Source organism: Choloepus didactylus, chromosome 6, assembly GCF_015220235.1.
Source record: "Choloepus didactylus isolate mChoDid1 chromosome 6, mChoDid1.pri, whole genome shotgun sequence".
Lineage (NCBI taxonomy): Eukaryota > Metazoa > Chordata > Mammalia > Pilosa > Megalonychidae > Choloepus > Choloepus didactylus.
In genome coordinates this window covers 10,177,025-10,193,748 of record NC_051312.1, presented here as the reverse complement: position 1 = coordinate 10,193,748, position 16,724 = coordinate 10,177,025, and the positions used below count along the sequence as shown (strand labels likewise).

At 45.7% G+C, this 16,724-nt stretch overlaps 1 protein-coding gene and 1 non-coding gene across 2 annotated transcripts; one reads left to right on the top strand and one right to left on the bottom strand.

Moving 5' to 3' along the window:
* Nucleotides 1–295: 295 nt before the first annotated feature.
* On the bottom strand, nucleotides 296–358 carry LOC119538905. The gene has a single exon (XR_005217689.1). It is a non-coding gene; the product is annotated as a U7 small nuclear RNA (small nuclear RNA).
* Nucleotides 359–11,729: 11,371 nt separating this feature from the next.
* On the top strand, nucleotides 11,730–13,601 carry SPDYC (speedy/RINGO cell cycle regulator family member C). The gene is made up of 6 exons (XM_037841060.1): nucleotides 11,730–11,871; nucleotides 12,117–12,175; nucleotides 12,456–12,541; nucleotides 12,645–12,816; nucleotides 12,904–13,237; nucleotides 13,365–13,601. Exons 1-6 carry the CDS (start codon nucleotides 11,730–11,732, stop codon nucleotides 13,397–13,399), a joined length of 828 nt encoding a protein of 275 aa, XP_037696988.1. The 3' UTR covers nucleotides 13,400–13,601.
* Nucleotides 13,602–16,724: the final 3,123 nt, after the last annotated feature.

Sequence of the window (16,724 nt, the reverse complement as noted above, 5' to 3'; positions counted from 1 at the left end):
TTGGAGCTGGGAATTTAGTTCACTTTTTCCATTCTTTTGTTTTTACTTATAAAAGTGTTTAGTACTAGAAATAGTCCTCCGATCACTGCTTTAAATGTACCCTATGGATTCTGATAAATAGTATTTTAGTTATCATTATTTATGTCATTTCAGTTTGTATTTCCTTTTTCACCCAAGAGTTGTTTACTAGAAGGTGTTTTAAATTTCCAGATAGAAGGAGATTTTTAATCTTTTGCATTTGATAATTTGTCATTTTATTACATTGTGCTGAGAGAATATTGTTTATAATTAAAAAAAAAAATTTCTGGCTAAAGCCAGAAAACCTGCTAGACAAATTCTAAAAGAGCTATTAACGCTTTGTTTGTAATATTTTAACTTTATGGAATTTACTGATGATTTCTTTGTAATTTAATATATAATCATTTTTTGTGGATATTTTATTTCTTTGAACTCAGTTGTTTTCTTTCGGGGAGAATTTTCTTCAGTTGGTGTGTGTTGGATTTTGTATTCTGATTTTTTTTTTAAGAACAGCTTTCTATGGATCTGTTATTCCTTTTTCTGTTGGGGTGTTTTACAAGATTTCTAGTTCAATAGTCCACTTTTTATATCAATAGAGCGAAGTTCAGATACTTAAGTGGATTTTTGTTTCTTTGTTGGTTTTTGGTTTTTGGTTTCCGGTTGCAGCGGCATTGTAGGCCCTCCAGTTTTTCGGTTCTCTTTTGTCTTTCAGGACCCTAAGTTTTCCCCTTTTGCTTCTGTTCCCCTTTACCACTCAATTGCCAAGGGCCATTTTTCACTATTTTTTGCCTTTTTTTTCCTCCCCCCAAAGGTATACATTTCGAAGACGACCCCTTCAAATTGCCAATACTTTCAAGTGTTTTTTCTGTTGTCTGAGCTCTGCTCTCCCAGAACATTTTCTAAGTGTTTTCAGACTTTGGAAGGACCTAGTCTTTCCAGTGGTGGTGCCACAGCGACCTTAAATTTCGCTGCCAACACCCCTCTTCCCTCTTCCCCCAGTTTTTCTTGCCACCAAGCCTCATGGCGGGGTGGGGAGAGGCAGGAGAGTGAGGGTCCGTGGTGGGATTTGGTGTGTTCTCTTCTTATTTTGAAGTGGGGGCACTCTCTTTTTCAGGTTATGCTGAGAATGTGGTTTTGGCATAGTTTTGTTTTCCACTTCTTGATCTGATTTGTTTTGGGAGGAAACCCTAGGACACAGGGACCTAGGCTATTGTCCTCGGTTTCCTGGAAGTCCTTCTGGTCTTCTTTTGTAACTTTTGAAAATATATGAAAATGTAGGATTTTTTTCTATTTATCTGTTTGTTGGTGATGTTCAACTTAATTGTATTATGGTCAAAGAACATAAAATGGCTTAAATTTTTTGAAATTAATTGAGTTGCTTTATGGCATAGAACTTGACCCATATTTTAGAAAACTGGTCTCTAACGCTTGAAAACAACAAATATTATGCATTTGTTGGGTGTGGGACTCCATATTTGTCCATCAGGTCAAGTTTGTCAATCATATTCATTCTTCATATCTTTCATATCCTTGCTTATTTTTTTGTCTGCATGTACCATGAAACCTATTAATATAATACTGATTTGCCTATTTTTCCCTGTGGTTCTATCAATTATACATCTTATATGTCTCTATTGCTTATTGTTAGGAGTAAAAATTTTAAATCGCTACATATTTAAAATACTTATGTAGTCGTCCTCTTTATTTCTAGTAATGCTTTTTTTTCCTTAAAGTTTATCTTTTATTAATATATGTACTCCAGCTTTCTTGAGATGAGTTTTTGCTTGGTATTTGTTTTCCATCCTTGTACTTTCAGACGTTTTATATCCTTATGCTTTATGTGTACTTTTTAGGAACAGCATGTAATGGTGTATTACTTGCCATAGTAAAAATTATGCTGTGACAATTGTGGTAGGCAGATATTGGCCTTCCAAAGGTGCCCACATCCTAATTTCCAGAAACTATGAATATGTTATTTCACACGATAAAAGGGACTTTGCAGATGTGATTAAGTTATGGATTTCGAGATGGGGAGATCATCCTGGATTATCTGGGTGAGCCCAGTATGATCACAAACGTCCTTGAAAGTGGAAGAGGGAGGCCAAAGAGGGATCGAGTGGGAGAGATTTGAAGATGCTACCGGCTCTGTAGACAGGAATACTGGAAGCCTGTAGAGGCTGGAAAAGGCAAAGAAATGGATTCTGTCATAGAATCACCATAGAGTCTCTTGATTTTAGCCTGTGGAGACCCAGTTTAGAATTCTTGCCTCCAGAAATGTAAAATAATAAATGTGTGTTGCTTAAGCTGACTCGGTTTGTGCTAATTTATTGCAGGAGCCATGGAAAATGGATACAAATTTTGGTACATGGAAGTGGGGTTGCTGCTGTAACAAATACCTAAAAATATGGAAGTGGCTTTGGAATGGGCAATGGGCAGATGCTGGAAAAATCTGAGGAGCATGATAGGAAAAATCCAGATGGCCTTGAACAGGCTGTTAGTAGAAATATGAATGTTAAAGACTCTGCAAGTGAGAGCTCAGAAGGAAGTGAGGAGCCCAGCAGAGAAAACCTAAATTGTCTTTGAGAATGCTAAATCACTGAACACATACTGTTATTATAAATATGGTCACTAAAGGCATGCTGATGATGGTGCAGAAGGAAGTGAGAAGCATGGTACTGGAAACTGGAGAAAAGGGAATCCTTACTATTGTATACAGTGGCTGAACGCTTAGCTGAATTGTCTCCTGCAGTTATGTGTAAAGCAGAACGTGTGAGCAGTGAACTTGAACATTTAACTGAGGAGATTTCCAAGCAAAGTTTTGAATGTGTGGCCTACAATAAAGTGCCTGAGGAAAAAAGTGTTCAACAAAAAGGAACCAGGACTTGATGATTCGGGAAACTCAGCCTACTCAGATGGCAAAAGATGCTAAAATTAAGAGATTCATTGTCAGGGAAGTGTGCCCTAGAGAAAAAACTGAGGGTGTCACTAGCTGACCTTTTGCGAATAACTCAGAGAGCACAAGAGGTCATAATGTCATCACATAAAAGCCTCTTAGCAGCAGCCAAGAGATGGGTTATCTAGGAAAGATGTTTTTCTAGTTTGCTAATGCTGCCATTAGGCAAAACATCAGAATTGGATTGGCTTTTATAAAAAGGGGTTTATTTGGTTACACAGTTATAGTCTTAAGGCCATAAAGTGTTCAAGGTAAGTCATCAACAATCAGGTACCTTCACTGGAGGATGGCCAATGGTGTCAGGAAGACCTCTGTTAGCTGGGAAGGCACGTGGCCGGTGTCTGCTCCAAAGTTTTAGTTTCAAAATGGCTTTCTTCCAGGATGTTCCTCTCTAGGCTGCAGTTCCTCAAAAATATCACTCTTAGTTGCTCTTGTGGTGTTTGTCCTCTCTTAGCTTTTCTGGAGCAAGAGTCTGCTTTCAACAGCCATCTTCAGTCTCTCATCTGCAGCTACTATCTCAGCTCCTGTGCATTCTTCAAAGTGTCGCTCTTGGCTGTGGCAACCTCGCTCCTTCTGTCTGAGCTTATATAGTGCTCTAGTAAACTAATCAAAGCCCATGCTGAATGGGTGGGGCTACACCTCTATGGAAATTATCCAATCAGAGTCATCACTCACAGTTGGGTGGGGCGCATCTCCATGGAAACACTCAAAGATACGTCTGCCCACACAAGATTACATCAAAGATAATGGCATTTTGGGGGACATGATACATTCAAACCAGCACAGATGTTTGGAAGAGTCTCTTGTCTAGTGGTATGAATCCTTGTGACATATGTAGGAAACCCACACGGTTCTTGAGAATTTTACACCAGCAGAAACACTGCCAGCTGGGACTGAAAAACACAGAGAGAGTTTGAAATGAGATGGTCAGACCCCAAAATTCTATAAGCAAGAAACACATGCTACCTTTTGTGAAAAAGGGATGACTCAGAGGGCAAAGTCAAGAAACCAGGGGCTAGAGCTGTAAACAACAGGCCTTGAGACTAAATAGAGTTGGTCTAGTGGATTTTGAAATCACTTGGGACACCTATTTACCTTCCATTTTCTCCTCTTTTGAATGGCTATGTCTGTGATATTCCTATGCTTGTCTCACCATTGATTTGGGTTAATAGATCTCTTTTTTGAGTTTCACAGGTTTGCAGATTGTGCTGGTTTGGATATATTATGTCCCCCAAAACGCCATGTTCTTTGATGCAATCTTGTGCAGGCAGACGTATTAGTATTGATTAGGTTGGAACCTATTGATTGAGTGTTTTCATGGAGATGTAACTCAATCAACTGTGGGCAAGACCTTGATTGGATAATTTCCATGGAGATGTTAGCCCACCCATTCAGGGTGGGTCTGAATTTAATCACTGGAGCCATATATAAGAGCTGACAAACAGAAGGAACTCAGAGCAGCTAAGAGTCACAATTTGGAGAGCAACTGAGAGTGACATTTTGGAGACAGCTGCAGCTAAGAGAGGACAAAATGCCCCTAGAGCAACATTTTGGATAATGCCACTTTGAAATGCAACCTAGGATCAGCAGACGCCAGCCACGTGCCTTCCCAGCTAACAGAGGTTTTCCGGACAGCATTGGCCATCCTCCAGTGAAGGTACCCGATTGCTGATGTGTTACCTTGGACACTTTATGGCCTTAAAACTGTAACGGTGTAACCAAATATCCCCCCTTTTTAAAGCCAATCCATTTCTGGTATTTTGCATAACGTCAGCATTAACAAACTGGAACACAGATGAATAAAGTTGTGCCCCAAGATGGATTATACCCAGAGTCCCGCCCATATCTAATTTAGATGATTTAGATGCTAAGATTGGGGACTTTTGAGCTGATAAGATTTAGATGAGATTTTGGGACCGTGAGTTGATGCTGTAATGGGTTGACACTTTGTGGTGCGTTGACAGGGTGGAAGTATTTTGCATGTGGAATAGATGTGAATCTTTGGGGGGACAGAGGGAGGACTGTGACAGGCAGACTAATTCTCTCCCAAAGATATCCACATTCTAATTCTTGGAAACTGTGAATATGTCACATTATACAGCAAAAAGGAATTAAGTTTGCAGATAGAATTGAGATTGCTAATCAGTTGACCTTAAAATAGGGACATTATCCTGGATTATCTGGGGTCCCTAATGTAATCATGGGGTCCTTAAATGTGGAAAGGAGACTCTCCCCTCCCTCCCTCCCTCCCTCCCTCCCAAGGCCAGGCATGCTACTCTCTGGCCACACTGGACAACCTGCCACTTCCTGAATACACTCTGTACCTTCACATCTTCCAAGCTTTGCAAAAGATGTTCCCCTGCCCAAGCCCATTGCCACTCCTTTCCTGTGAAACTCCTCCTTCTTATCTTTTGGGATTTACTTCAAGCCCCAACTTCCCCAAAAAGTCTTCTTCGGGCAGAGCTAGAAAGTTTCCTTCCTCCATGTTCTAGTTTGCTAATGCTGCTGGAATGCAAAACACCAGAGATGGATTGGCTTTTATAAAGGGGGTTTATTTGGTTACAAAGTTACAGTCTTAAGGCCATAAAATGTCCAATATAAGTCATCAACAATCAGCTACCTTCACTGGAGGATGGCCAATGGTGTCTGGAAAACCTCTGTCAGCTTGGAAGGCACGTGCCTGGCGTCTGCTCCAAAGTTCTGGTTTCCAAATGGCTTTCCCCCAGAATACTCCTCTCTAGGCTGTAGTTCCTCAAAAATGTCACTCTTAGTTGCTCTTGGGGTGTTTTTCCTCTCTTAGCTTTTCTGGAGCAAGAGTCTGCTTTCAATGGGCATCTTCAAAATATCTCTCATCTGCAGCTCCTGTGCTTTCTTCAAAGTGTCCCTCTTGGCTGTACCAGCTTGCTCCTTCTGTCTGATCTTATACAGTGCTCCAGTAATTTAATTCAGACCCACCCTGAATGGGCAGGCCAACACCTCCATGGAAATTATCCAATCAGAGTCATCACCCACAGTTGGGTGGGGCACATCTCCATGGAAACACTCAAAGAATTACAATCTAATTAACACTGATAGGTCCGCCCACATAAGATTACATCAAAGATAATGGCGTTTGGGGGACATAATACATTCAAACTGGCTCACTCTGTGTTCTCCATCTCCCCTGGGTCTCCTCCCTCTGTGACACTCTCTGTAATTGTCTAAATTCAATTCAACTGCAAATTAAAGCTGCACTGCTGTATCACTTGTTCACGTCTCAGATTGACGAAGATACAAAAGTTTGATAACACACTCTGTTGGCAAGGCTGCGGGGAAACAGGCACTCTCGTGCATCACAGGGGAGATTGATATAACCTCTGGGGGGCAGTTTGACAAGATGCATCAAAACTACAGATGCACATACATATAGAGTGGGCTCCAAGATATATTAATAAGCAAAAAGAGCAAGGGGCAGACCAGCATAACGGTATGCAACCATCTATTTAAAATGAGAGAGAGAGAGTAAAAGAATAGATGGTCACATTTCTTTGTTTATGGATTATGGAAGGATACACAAGAAAGTGCTAACTTCAGTTGCCTACAGGAAAAGGAACTGGAGGGCTGAGGATAGGGCTATGAGTAAGAGGAGACTTCTTACTGGATATCCTTTTCTACTTCGGAATTTTGGAATATGAGACTATATATTACCTTTTCCAAAAATTCTTAATAACAGATCCAATTCAACAATGACAAAAAATGTGAAAGAGGAGACATGAGAGCCAATTTTGGGGTGATACAATGTGAGAAAGCCCTGACAAGCCATTTCTGGCTTTGAAGATGGAAGGGAACCCTGAGCTTATAAAGAAAGCAACTCCAGGACCTGGAAAAGGCAAGGAAATGGCTGTCCCCTAGGGCCTCCAAAATGACTGCAGCCCCCCTGACCCCCTGATTTTAGCCCAGGGAGACCCATTTTGGACTTCCAGGACTTAATGTATACATTTGTGTTGTTTTAAGCCACTAAGTTTGTGGTAATTTGTTATAGTGCAAATAAGAATCCAAAACAATAATAAAGAACCCCCGAATTTCAGTGGCTTTCAAAGATAAAAGTTTACTTCTTATTTATATTACATGCCCTTTACCATTTGTCTTTGGCTCTGCTCTGTGTCTTCTATATTCTAGAACCCAGGTGTGGTGGGTTTAATTCAGGAGAATTCAGAAAGAATTCAGAAAGAGACCTGGTGAGACCAGAGAGACTAAGAGAAACTAAGAGACTCATAGAGAACTAGAGAAAGCCAAAGATCCGGAGAGACCCAAAGAAACCCAGAGAGACCAAGAGACCCAGAGACCAAAGAGAGAGACCCGATGTGCTGGTTTGAATCTATTATGTCCCCCACAAAAGCCATGTTCTTTAATGCAATCTTGCGGGGGCAGACTTATTAGTCCTTTGATTAGGGTGGAATCTTTTGATTGAATATTTCCATGGAGATGTGACTCACCCAACTGTGGGTGAGAACTTTGATTAAATTATTTCCATGGAGGTGTGGACCCTGCCCATTCAGGGTATGTCTTGATTAGTTCACTGGAGTACTCAGGAAAGTTCAAGAGCCAACACAGATGCTGACACTTGGAGATGCTTGGAGAAGCAGACAGAAGGACATTTGGGGATGCTAAGCTAAGAGATGAAGCCCAGAGTTTGCCCCAGAGAAGCTAAGAGAGAAAGAGAGCCAGAGAAATTTTGGAAAATGCCATTTTGAAACTCAACCCAGGAGCAAAGGACCAGCAGACACCAGCCATGTCCCTTCCCAGCTGACAGAGGCGTTCCAGACACCATCAGCCGTTCTTCAGTGAAGGTATCATCTTGTTGATGCCTTAGTTTGGACACTTTTATGGCCTCAGGACTGTAAATTTTTAACCTACTAAATCCCCTTTATAAAAGCCAATCCAATTCTGGTATTTTGCAGAAAGGCAGCTTCAGCAAACTGGAGCACCCAGAAACCCAGAGATCTAGAGAGACAAAGACTCAGAGAGACCCAGAGATCCAGACAAACTCAGACTTGGAGAGAACAAGAGACCCAAAGAGAGCAAGAGCCCCAGTGGTACCCTGAGAGACTAAGAGACTGGGAGAGACCCAGAGAGACCCAGAGATCCAAAGATACCCCCAGAGAGACACCCAAAGCCCAAGAAATCCAGAGAGATTCAGAAAACCACAAATGCATAAACCCAATCACCCAGGGAAACCTAAAGACCTAGAGATCCAGAAAGATCAAAGATCAGCAAAAACAAGAGACTCCAAGGACAATGAGGGAGAAATCTATAGAGGGAGAAACTCAGAGAGACCAAGGAACACAGAGAAACCCAGAAAGATCCAAGAGACCCAGAGACCTTAAGAGACATGGAGAGATCTGGAGAGACTGAGAGACCCAGTGAGACAGAGGGACACAGAGAGATCCAGACTGACCAGAGACCAAGTAACCCAGAGAGAGACAGAGAGATCAAGAGAGTCAGAGAGAATGAGAGAGACCCAGAGATTGAGAGGGACCTAGTGAGACCCAGAGACTCAGAGAGACCAAGAGAGATTCAGAGAAGTCCAGAGAGACCCAGTGTCAAAGAGAGACCAAGAGGCTCAGAAAACCAAGGCACCCAGACACACCAAGAGACTCAGAGACCCAGACAGACTTAAGAGACTGAGAAATCCAGAGATCCAGAGAGACCCAGAGGCCCCCAAACCCAGAAAGACCAAGACTCAGAATGACCCAGAGACCCAGAGAGAACAAGAGAGTTCCAGAGACCAAAGACCCAAAGACCTAGAGACCCAGAGATATCCAGAGACCCAGGGAAATCCAGAGAGATGCAGAGAATCAGAGATATCCTGAGTGACCAAGAGACTCAGAGAGATTCAGGGACCTAAAGACCCTCAGATACAGAGGACAGGGAAAGCCCAAGAGAAGCAAAGTGACTGAGACACCTAGAGGCAGAGAGACTAAGAGAGACATGGGGACAAAGAAATACCCAGAGACATCAAGATACCCAAGGAGATCAAGAGACTCAGAGAGACAGAGAGAAGCAGAGAGACTGAAGGACACAGAAAAGGAGCAAGACATAGAAAAGGAGGGGCAATATCTAGGAGTGAAAATGCACACTGGCAGCCATGGCCAAAACCTGGGGTTGGGAACAAAGAAGAGAGAGAGGATGAAGCAAGGTTCGAACAGGTGCCGAGCTTCTCACCTGTGAAGGGCAGGTTGTGGCACAGGAAGAAGTCTCCATCTGGGGTCCGGGGACCTGGGCTTCAAACCTGGCCCTGCCTTTATCTCCCACCTGGTTCAGCCCACATTTCCTTCATCTTTCACTCCAGTATCAGGAGCTGAGTTCCCTGAGCCTCAGTTTCCCCATCTGGAAAACAGTGAGAACCACCAAACCTACTTCACAGGGTCAAACAAATCAAGGAAGAGGATGCATGTTGTGTTGGTTATTGTGAATTGAGTTGTGTTCTGTTGTCACAAGTGGTGGGGCTTTGAGCACAAGTAATTTAACTTCTTTCTGGGCCTCCATTTCTATTAAACACATTTTTTAATACTTACCAATTGCTCACTAAGATGGCTGCTATTAAAATTAAAAAACAAAAACAGAAAACAAGTGTTGATGGGGATGTGGAAAAATTGAAATCCTTATACATTGTTTGTGGGATTGTTAAATGGTGTAACCACCGTGGAAATCAGTTTGAAAATTGAACATAGAATTACCAAATGACCTGGCAATCCCATTTCTAGGTATACACCCAAAAGAATTGAAAGCAAGGCACTCAAACAGATATATGCACACCAATGTTCATAGCGACGTTATTCACCATGGCCAAAAGGTGGAAGCAACCCAAGTGTCCATCAACTGATTAATGGATAAAAAAAAAAGTGTGGTATATATATACAACAGAGTATTATTCAGCCATAAAATAAAAGAATGAAGTTCTGATGCATGCTACATCATGGATGAACCTTGACAGCACATTGAGTGATATAAACCAGACACAAAAGACAAATGCTTATATGAAACAACTAGAATATGCAAATTCAGAGACAGAAAGTAGACTGTAGGGTACCAGGGTGGGTAGGGGTGTGGGAATGAGGAGTTAATGCTTAATGAGTGAAGAGTTTCTGTTTGGGGAGATGGAAAAGTTTGGGTAATGGATGTTAACAATGGTAGCACAATATTGTGAATGTTATAGCACCACTGAATTGTACACCTGAAGGTGGTTAAAATGGGAAATTTTGAGCTGTATGTATGTTATCACAATAAAAAGTTTTTAAAAAATCACTCGTCAAGTGTGAAAAGTAGTGCAGGCGCTGACTTTCCCACAGAATTGTGGGAGTAAAATGAGCCTCAGAAGACGAAAAGTCTTCAGGTTCTTTGGGGGAAGGCCTGGCGGTCCTGGGGCAATCGCCTCCTCTCCCTCCTTGGAGACACCAACCCGCCTCCCTATCCCCAAAGGGGGTGGGTCTCTAGAAATTTCCATGCCAAGACAATATTTATTCTGTTTCTGAAACCGATCACCGATTCACCCAGCGTCCCTGCCTCATACAAGCAGTGAATTAAAATTTCCCTTCCTACCGTTCAACGCTCAGCCCTTATTTCCCCGGCTCAGCCCTTTGGCTCGGCTTCCCTAAGGAGCGGAGAGGGGTCCTGCCTGAGCTCCCCCCCGGCCCTGCGGGTGTCCAGGCCCTGGGGGTGTGCAGGCCCTAGGTTGCCTTCATCTCTCATGGAGGTGAAAAAGCGCTGGAGGAGCTTGGGTTGCCGCAGCTGGGAGGCCCTGCAGACTGGGAGGCTCTGCAGACCGGGCTCCGGGAGGGTGGAGGAGGGTGGAGGTGGGTGGAGGAGGGTGGAGGTGGGTGGAGGTGGGTGGTGATGGCCAAGCCCCGCCCCCTCCGCCACAAGGGGGCTGATTGGTGGAGGGCCTGGGTGGGGCGGGGCAGCCCCCCGGGCTATATAAACGCCCAGGGCAGGCGGCTGGGAGTTATGCTGTGCGTAATTGCCGAGCTCAGGTAAGGTTTCTTGGGGGAGGCTGGGCTGGGTATGGAGGCCTGGATGGAGGGTCCAGGTTGACCCAGGGCTGGTGGAGGGCGCCTTCCCCTGAACGCTTTAGTTGTGGGGAAGGCTTAGGAAAGTAGCTTGAAATGCTTGAGGTGGCTCCACTTCAATAGCTCTAAACTTAACATCCCTCTCAGCCTCAGTTTCCCCATGTGTGTTCAGACCTTTGGTGTGGGATGGGGTGGGGTGTGAGTTGGAGGCTAGAGGAACAGTTAAGCCCTGGGGCTTCTGGAGTCAGCCAGGCTCCACCTCTAACTGGCTGTGAGACCTCCGTGCCTTGGTTTTCTTGTTTTCAGAACGGGGCTAAAGTACCCACCTTTCAGGAGGAAATAAGATGTCCTTAAAGTATTTAGCACAGCTCCAGGCACTTAGTATCCTTCAGTGGACCTTGAGGCTGTTGTTACAACTCCTTTCTGGCCTGGCCTGGGGTGCCAGGAGGAGGGCTAGGGGTGCCGCAGCCTCCTGGAACTCCTCATTTCTTTTTTGACTTCCCTCTCACCTCCATACATCCCAGCGTCCTGTTCTGAGCTCCCATCTCCACATGCAGCCCTCTACCTTCTTGGGGTGCCCGGTTTGGCAGGCCTCACCGCCCACCTCGAAATGTGGGAGGCGGGGGGAGGAGGCACATGCTGAGTCTGGGGCTACTCTCTCTACAGGCCACCCTGCCCCACCCCACCCCGCCTCACCCCACCCCTAGGAGATGAGTGGCACCCCAGATCCTGCCACTGTCCCTGTGGTGGCCACGCAGGTGAAGCTGGGGGGCTGGAGCCGTCGAGGTGGGGGCCGTGGGTTTCTCCCTTCCCTCCAGCACCAGGAGCTCTGGGCCTTCCTCAACCTTCTGGGTGAGTTATCTTGGTGGGGCTGACAAGGGAGGGGCTGTGGGGGTCAAGTGTGAAAACAGATGCAAACATCTGAGGTCTTTAGTCCCCTTCCCACTCAGGTGACCCAGGTTTGTCAGGAGAGAGAGAGGGGGTCGTGTCAGAAAGTGGGTTCGGTGGAGGCTTGGGCTTTGGAACTCTGATGCCACTTTTTTCTTGTGGGGGGTGGGAGATAACACGGACCCGACATTTCTCCTGTCTATACCCAGAGGACAGTTTTCTCCAGGAATTCCTCTCCAAAGACCCCTGTTTCCAGATTTCAGATAAGGTGAGGAAGGTAGAGGTTGTGGGTTTCTAGTGGGGGAGGTTGAATTAGTGGGGCTTGAGCTCTGCTACTTTCCTGGGGATCCCTGGAATGGTGGTGGTGGAGGGGGGGTGGCTCACTTTTTACCTTTAAATCTTTGTCTCTGGAGCTCCCTCCCCACCATTTTACCCTGTCTTCTCTTTCCCCCACCAAAATTATCTTGGGTGCAAATGGGCCTGGCCAGTATCCCCCCACACCAGTGGCTGATCTCTGACCTCCACCACCCTCTTCTGTCTCTCTGCAGTATCTCCTGGCCATGGTGCTGGTTTACTTCCGGCGCGCCAACATGCAGCTCAGCGAATACACCCACAGCAACCTGTTCTTGGCACTGTGAGTGTGGGTGGCAGGGGGCAGTGGGGAGACTCGCGGGTGGTGTAGGATGCTCAGCAGGTGCTGTGGCTTCTGCTCGCTGACCCCATTCCCCCACGGCCAGGTACCTTGCAAATGACATGGAGGAGGACCTGGAGGACCCCAAATGTGAGATTTTCCCGTGGGCTCTGGGCAAAGGTTGGCGTCCTCGGGTCTCAGACTTCCTGCACCAGAGGGACAAGCTGTGGGCGCGGATGGACTTCCGGGCCGTCGTGAGCCGCCAGTCCTGCGAGGAGGTAAGGCAGGCCCCGGGCTGGCATCCTTGGTGGGAGGAGCAGGTTGGTTGTCCTGCCCCCGTTTACCATCCGCTTTCCTTCTCCCAGGTCATGGCGAAGGAGCCGTCCCACTGGGCCTGGACTCGGGAGCGGCGCCCCCACCATGGTGGGGCACAGAGGGGCTGCCCAGAGGGTCCGGTCTCCCTCCCCCGGGGCCCCGGCCTCTCGCCACCCCCCTGTTCCCTCTGTGGCCTGCCCCCGTGCCGCCACCGGCTCTGCCGCCACTTGCCTGTGTCATTCAAGTGCCCTTCCCGGACCCCTGAGTGTCGTGGCTCTCCCTCCCGAGTCTGTCTCTCGGTGGTTGAAGACCCCTGGGGTGGGGGCTTCCTCATTGTCCTGCCCTCACAGCTGCAACTGGAGCCAGGCATCTACACCCTCCACGGTGAGTGGGGGACGGGGCTGGGGTGGGCCTGGGAGGCAGGTGTCGGGGTCTGTGGGCCCAGGCTCCCATCCCAGCTGTGTGCGCTTGGCGTGTTTCCTCTGAGCCTCACTCTGTCCTTCTCCCCCAGTCCTCCGGGAGCCTCCGCTGTGCCCTGGGCCCTAGCACTCGGCGGGGTGAAGAGCCGCCGGCCTGCTGGCCCCTGCACCCAACGCTCCACTGGCTGTGCCCCGCCCCCCGTGGCCTCCTCTCTTGTTGGCTTCAGGCTGGCAGTGCCACCCACGCCCCCTGCCCCTTCCTCCCAACCTGCAACTTGTACCCACGCTGGCCCTGGCCCCCTCCAATAAACTCGTGTCACAGGACACCAGCTGTGCTTAGGCCCTGGCCTGGCTCCTTGACCCAAGGGTGGGCTGGGGAGGGGTCTGCCGGGAAAGGGGGCCTGGCTGGGGTTAGGCCTGAGCGGCTGGGACTGTGAGCACGGGCTCTGTGACAGCTCAGCCTTGCCCCGTCCGTGTGACCTGAGACCAGTTGTCACTGCCCCGAGCCTCAGTTTCCCCTCTGTAACATGTATCACCTGTGGATGATGAGATCTCCATAGCAGGGATGGGATTACATGAGGTGTGTACAGTTCTTAGGAGAAGGGCTGGAACCTACAAAAAGAAAAGCTCCAGTGGAAACTAGCTTATAGCCAATCAAAAATGCCTGCAGGGCCAGGTGTTGTTAGGGAGATTTGGTCCCTGCCCTTGGGCTGCAATAGAATATACTATATATAATATAGGCCCCTCCCCCCAAAAGATTGAGAACCCAGAAGAGTGAATTTCTAGTTCATAGGGGAGCACGAAATTCTTCCCCGAGAAGGTGGCATTTGAACCGGGCCTTGAACAATGTCAAGTGTACCTGGTGTGGGGAGGAGAGTGGGGAATGAGGAAAGGATTTCTTGGGAAAACAGTGTAGAGTAGTGATTAAGCTTTACTCTCTGGAGCCAGAGGGTTTAGGTTTCACTCCCAGCTCCCTGTGTAAACTTGGCATGCTACTTAATCTCCCTGTGCCTCCAATGCCGCATCTGTAAAATGGGTATTATACTAACATTGGTGTGGTGGGATTTGAATGAGTTGATACCTGGAAGGGTTTAGAATGGTGTCTGCCATGAGTGGCACTCAGATGTGAGGTAGAGGGAACTCTGCCCAGAGAAAGGCAAAAGAGGAGGGGCTGGAACAGAAGATGGAGAAGGCTGGAGAGGACATGGAGGAGCCTCAAATGGTGGAGGGATCTCCCAGCAATTCCCCTTCATATTTTCTGAGTGGCTCTCAAGGGGCATGGAGCTAAGAAGCCTGGGGATGGAGGGCGTTCGAAGACAAGGCAGGACTAAAATGTTTTGTTTTGTTTTATTTAAATAGACTTTCTTTTTTAGAGCAGTTTTAGGTTTACAGAAATATTGCACAGAAAGCAGAGAGTTCTTATACACACACAGAAACCCACACCTTCCCTTATTATTAATATCCTGCCATAGTGATGCATTTTACAAACCAATATTAATACATTGTTATTAGCTAAAGTCTGGTAGTTTACATTAGGGTTCTCTTTGTGTCTCTTAAGTTTTCCTTTTGCAGAATATCACATAGGTAGAATCATACAGTGTGTAGTTTTTTCATTCTAGCTTCTTTCACTTAGCGATAGGTATTTAGGGTTCTTTCATGTCTTTTTGCAGCTTGATAGTGCATTTCTTTTTAATCACTGAGTAATATTCCATTGTATGGGATGTATCTATTTATCTGTTAGGGATAACTTGATTGCTTTCAATTTTTGGCTATTATGAATAAAGCTGCTATAAACATTTGTGTGTTTGATGTGGTCATAAGTTTTCAGCTCATTTGGGTAAATACCTAGAAGCATGATTGCTGGGTCATATGGTAAGACTATGTTTAGCTTTGAAGAAACTTCCAGGAAGGAGGAAGATGGCGGCATAGAGAGGAGTGGAAGCTAAGTAGTCCCCCTGGAACAACTTAAAAAAACCAGAAACAACTAGTAAATAATCCAGAATAACTGGGGGGGGGGGTGTCAAACGAGACCGTCCACTCATCACACACCAACCTGAATTGGGAGGAATGCCCGAGATCACAGCATAAAATCAGTAAGTAAAACCTGCGGATCCAAGTCGTGAGACCCCCTCCCCCATAGCCCGAGCTGCAAAGCCTCGTGGTGCCGGAGAGAAGCACAGCAAAGTAAGTACACTGGACAAAGGTAACTATGAATATGGTTGAGAGGAAGGTGGGGAGCATATGAGACACCAGAAGAAAGGAGGAAAGATAAAGACTGGGACTGTGTAACTTGGTGAAATCTAGAGTGTTCAACAATTGTGATAAAATGTACAAATATGTTCTTTTACGAGGGAGAACAAGCAAATGTCAACCTTGCAAGGTGTTAAAAATGGGGAGGCATTGGGGGAGGGATGCAATCAACGTAAACTAGAGACTGTAACTAACAGAATCATTGTATTATGATTCCTTTAATGTAACAAAGGTGATATACCAAGGTGAATGCAGATAAGAGGGGGGATAGGGGAGGCATGTTAGACACTTGACATTGGTGTTGTTGTCTGACTCTTTATTCTACTTTCATTTAAGGTTATTTTTCCTTTTGCTGCTTCCTAGCTGTCAGTTTTTTTCCCTTTCTTTTGCCTCTCTACCTTCTTTGACTCTCCCTCCTGCCTTGTGGAAGAAATGTAGATGCCCTTATGTAGATAGTGGTGAAGGTGGTGAACACATAAATATATGACCATACAGAGAATCATCGATTATTTACTTGGGATGGAATGTATGGTGAGTGAACAAAACCATATTAAAAAAAAATAGGTTGATGACAAAACCTCAAGGGCAATATACTGAGTGAAATAAGCCAGACACGTAAGAACAATTATTGCAGGGTCTCACTGATAGGAACTAATTATAATATGTAAACTCATAGACATGAAATATAAGGTACCAAGGTATAGGACGAGGCTTAAGAATGGGGAGCGGTTGCTTAGTATGAGCAGAATGTTCAACTAGGATGAACTTAAATGTTTGGAAATGAACAGAGGTGTCAGTAGCAAGATGTGAGAATAACTAACAGCGTCGAATGGTGTGTGAATGAGGTGGAAAGGGGAAGCTCAGAGTCATATATGTCACCAGACGGAAAGTTGGAGGTCGAAAGATGGGAATGTATAAAACTGAATCCTGTGGTGGGCAATGTCCATGATTAACTGTACAAATATTAGAAATCTCTTCCATGAACCAGTACAAATGCATGACAACACAATTAGAAGTTAATAATAGAGGAGCATATAAGGAAGAAATATATACCTACTGCAAACTATATACTACAGTTAGTAATATTTCAACATTTTTTCATAAAAAAATGTACTATACAAACAGTACGAGTCAACAATTGAGGGGGTTTGGTTAGGGACATGGGAGGATTTGAGTTTCCTTTTCTTTTTTTCATCTTTCAC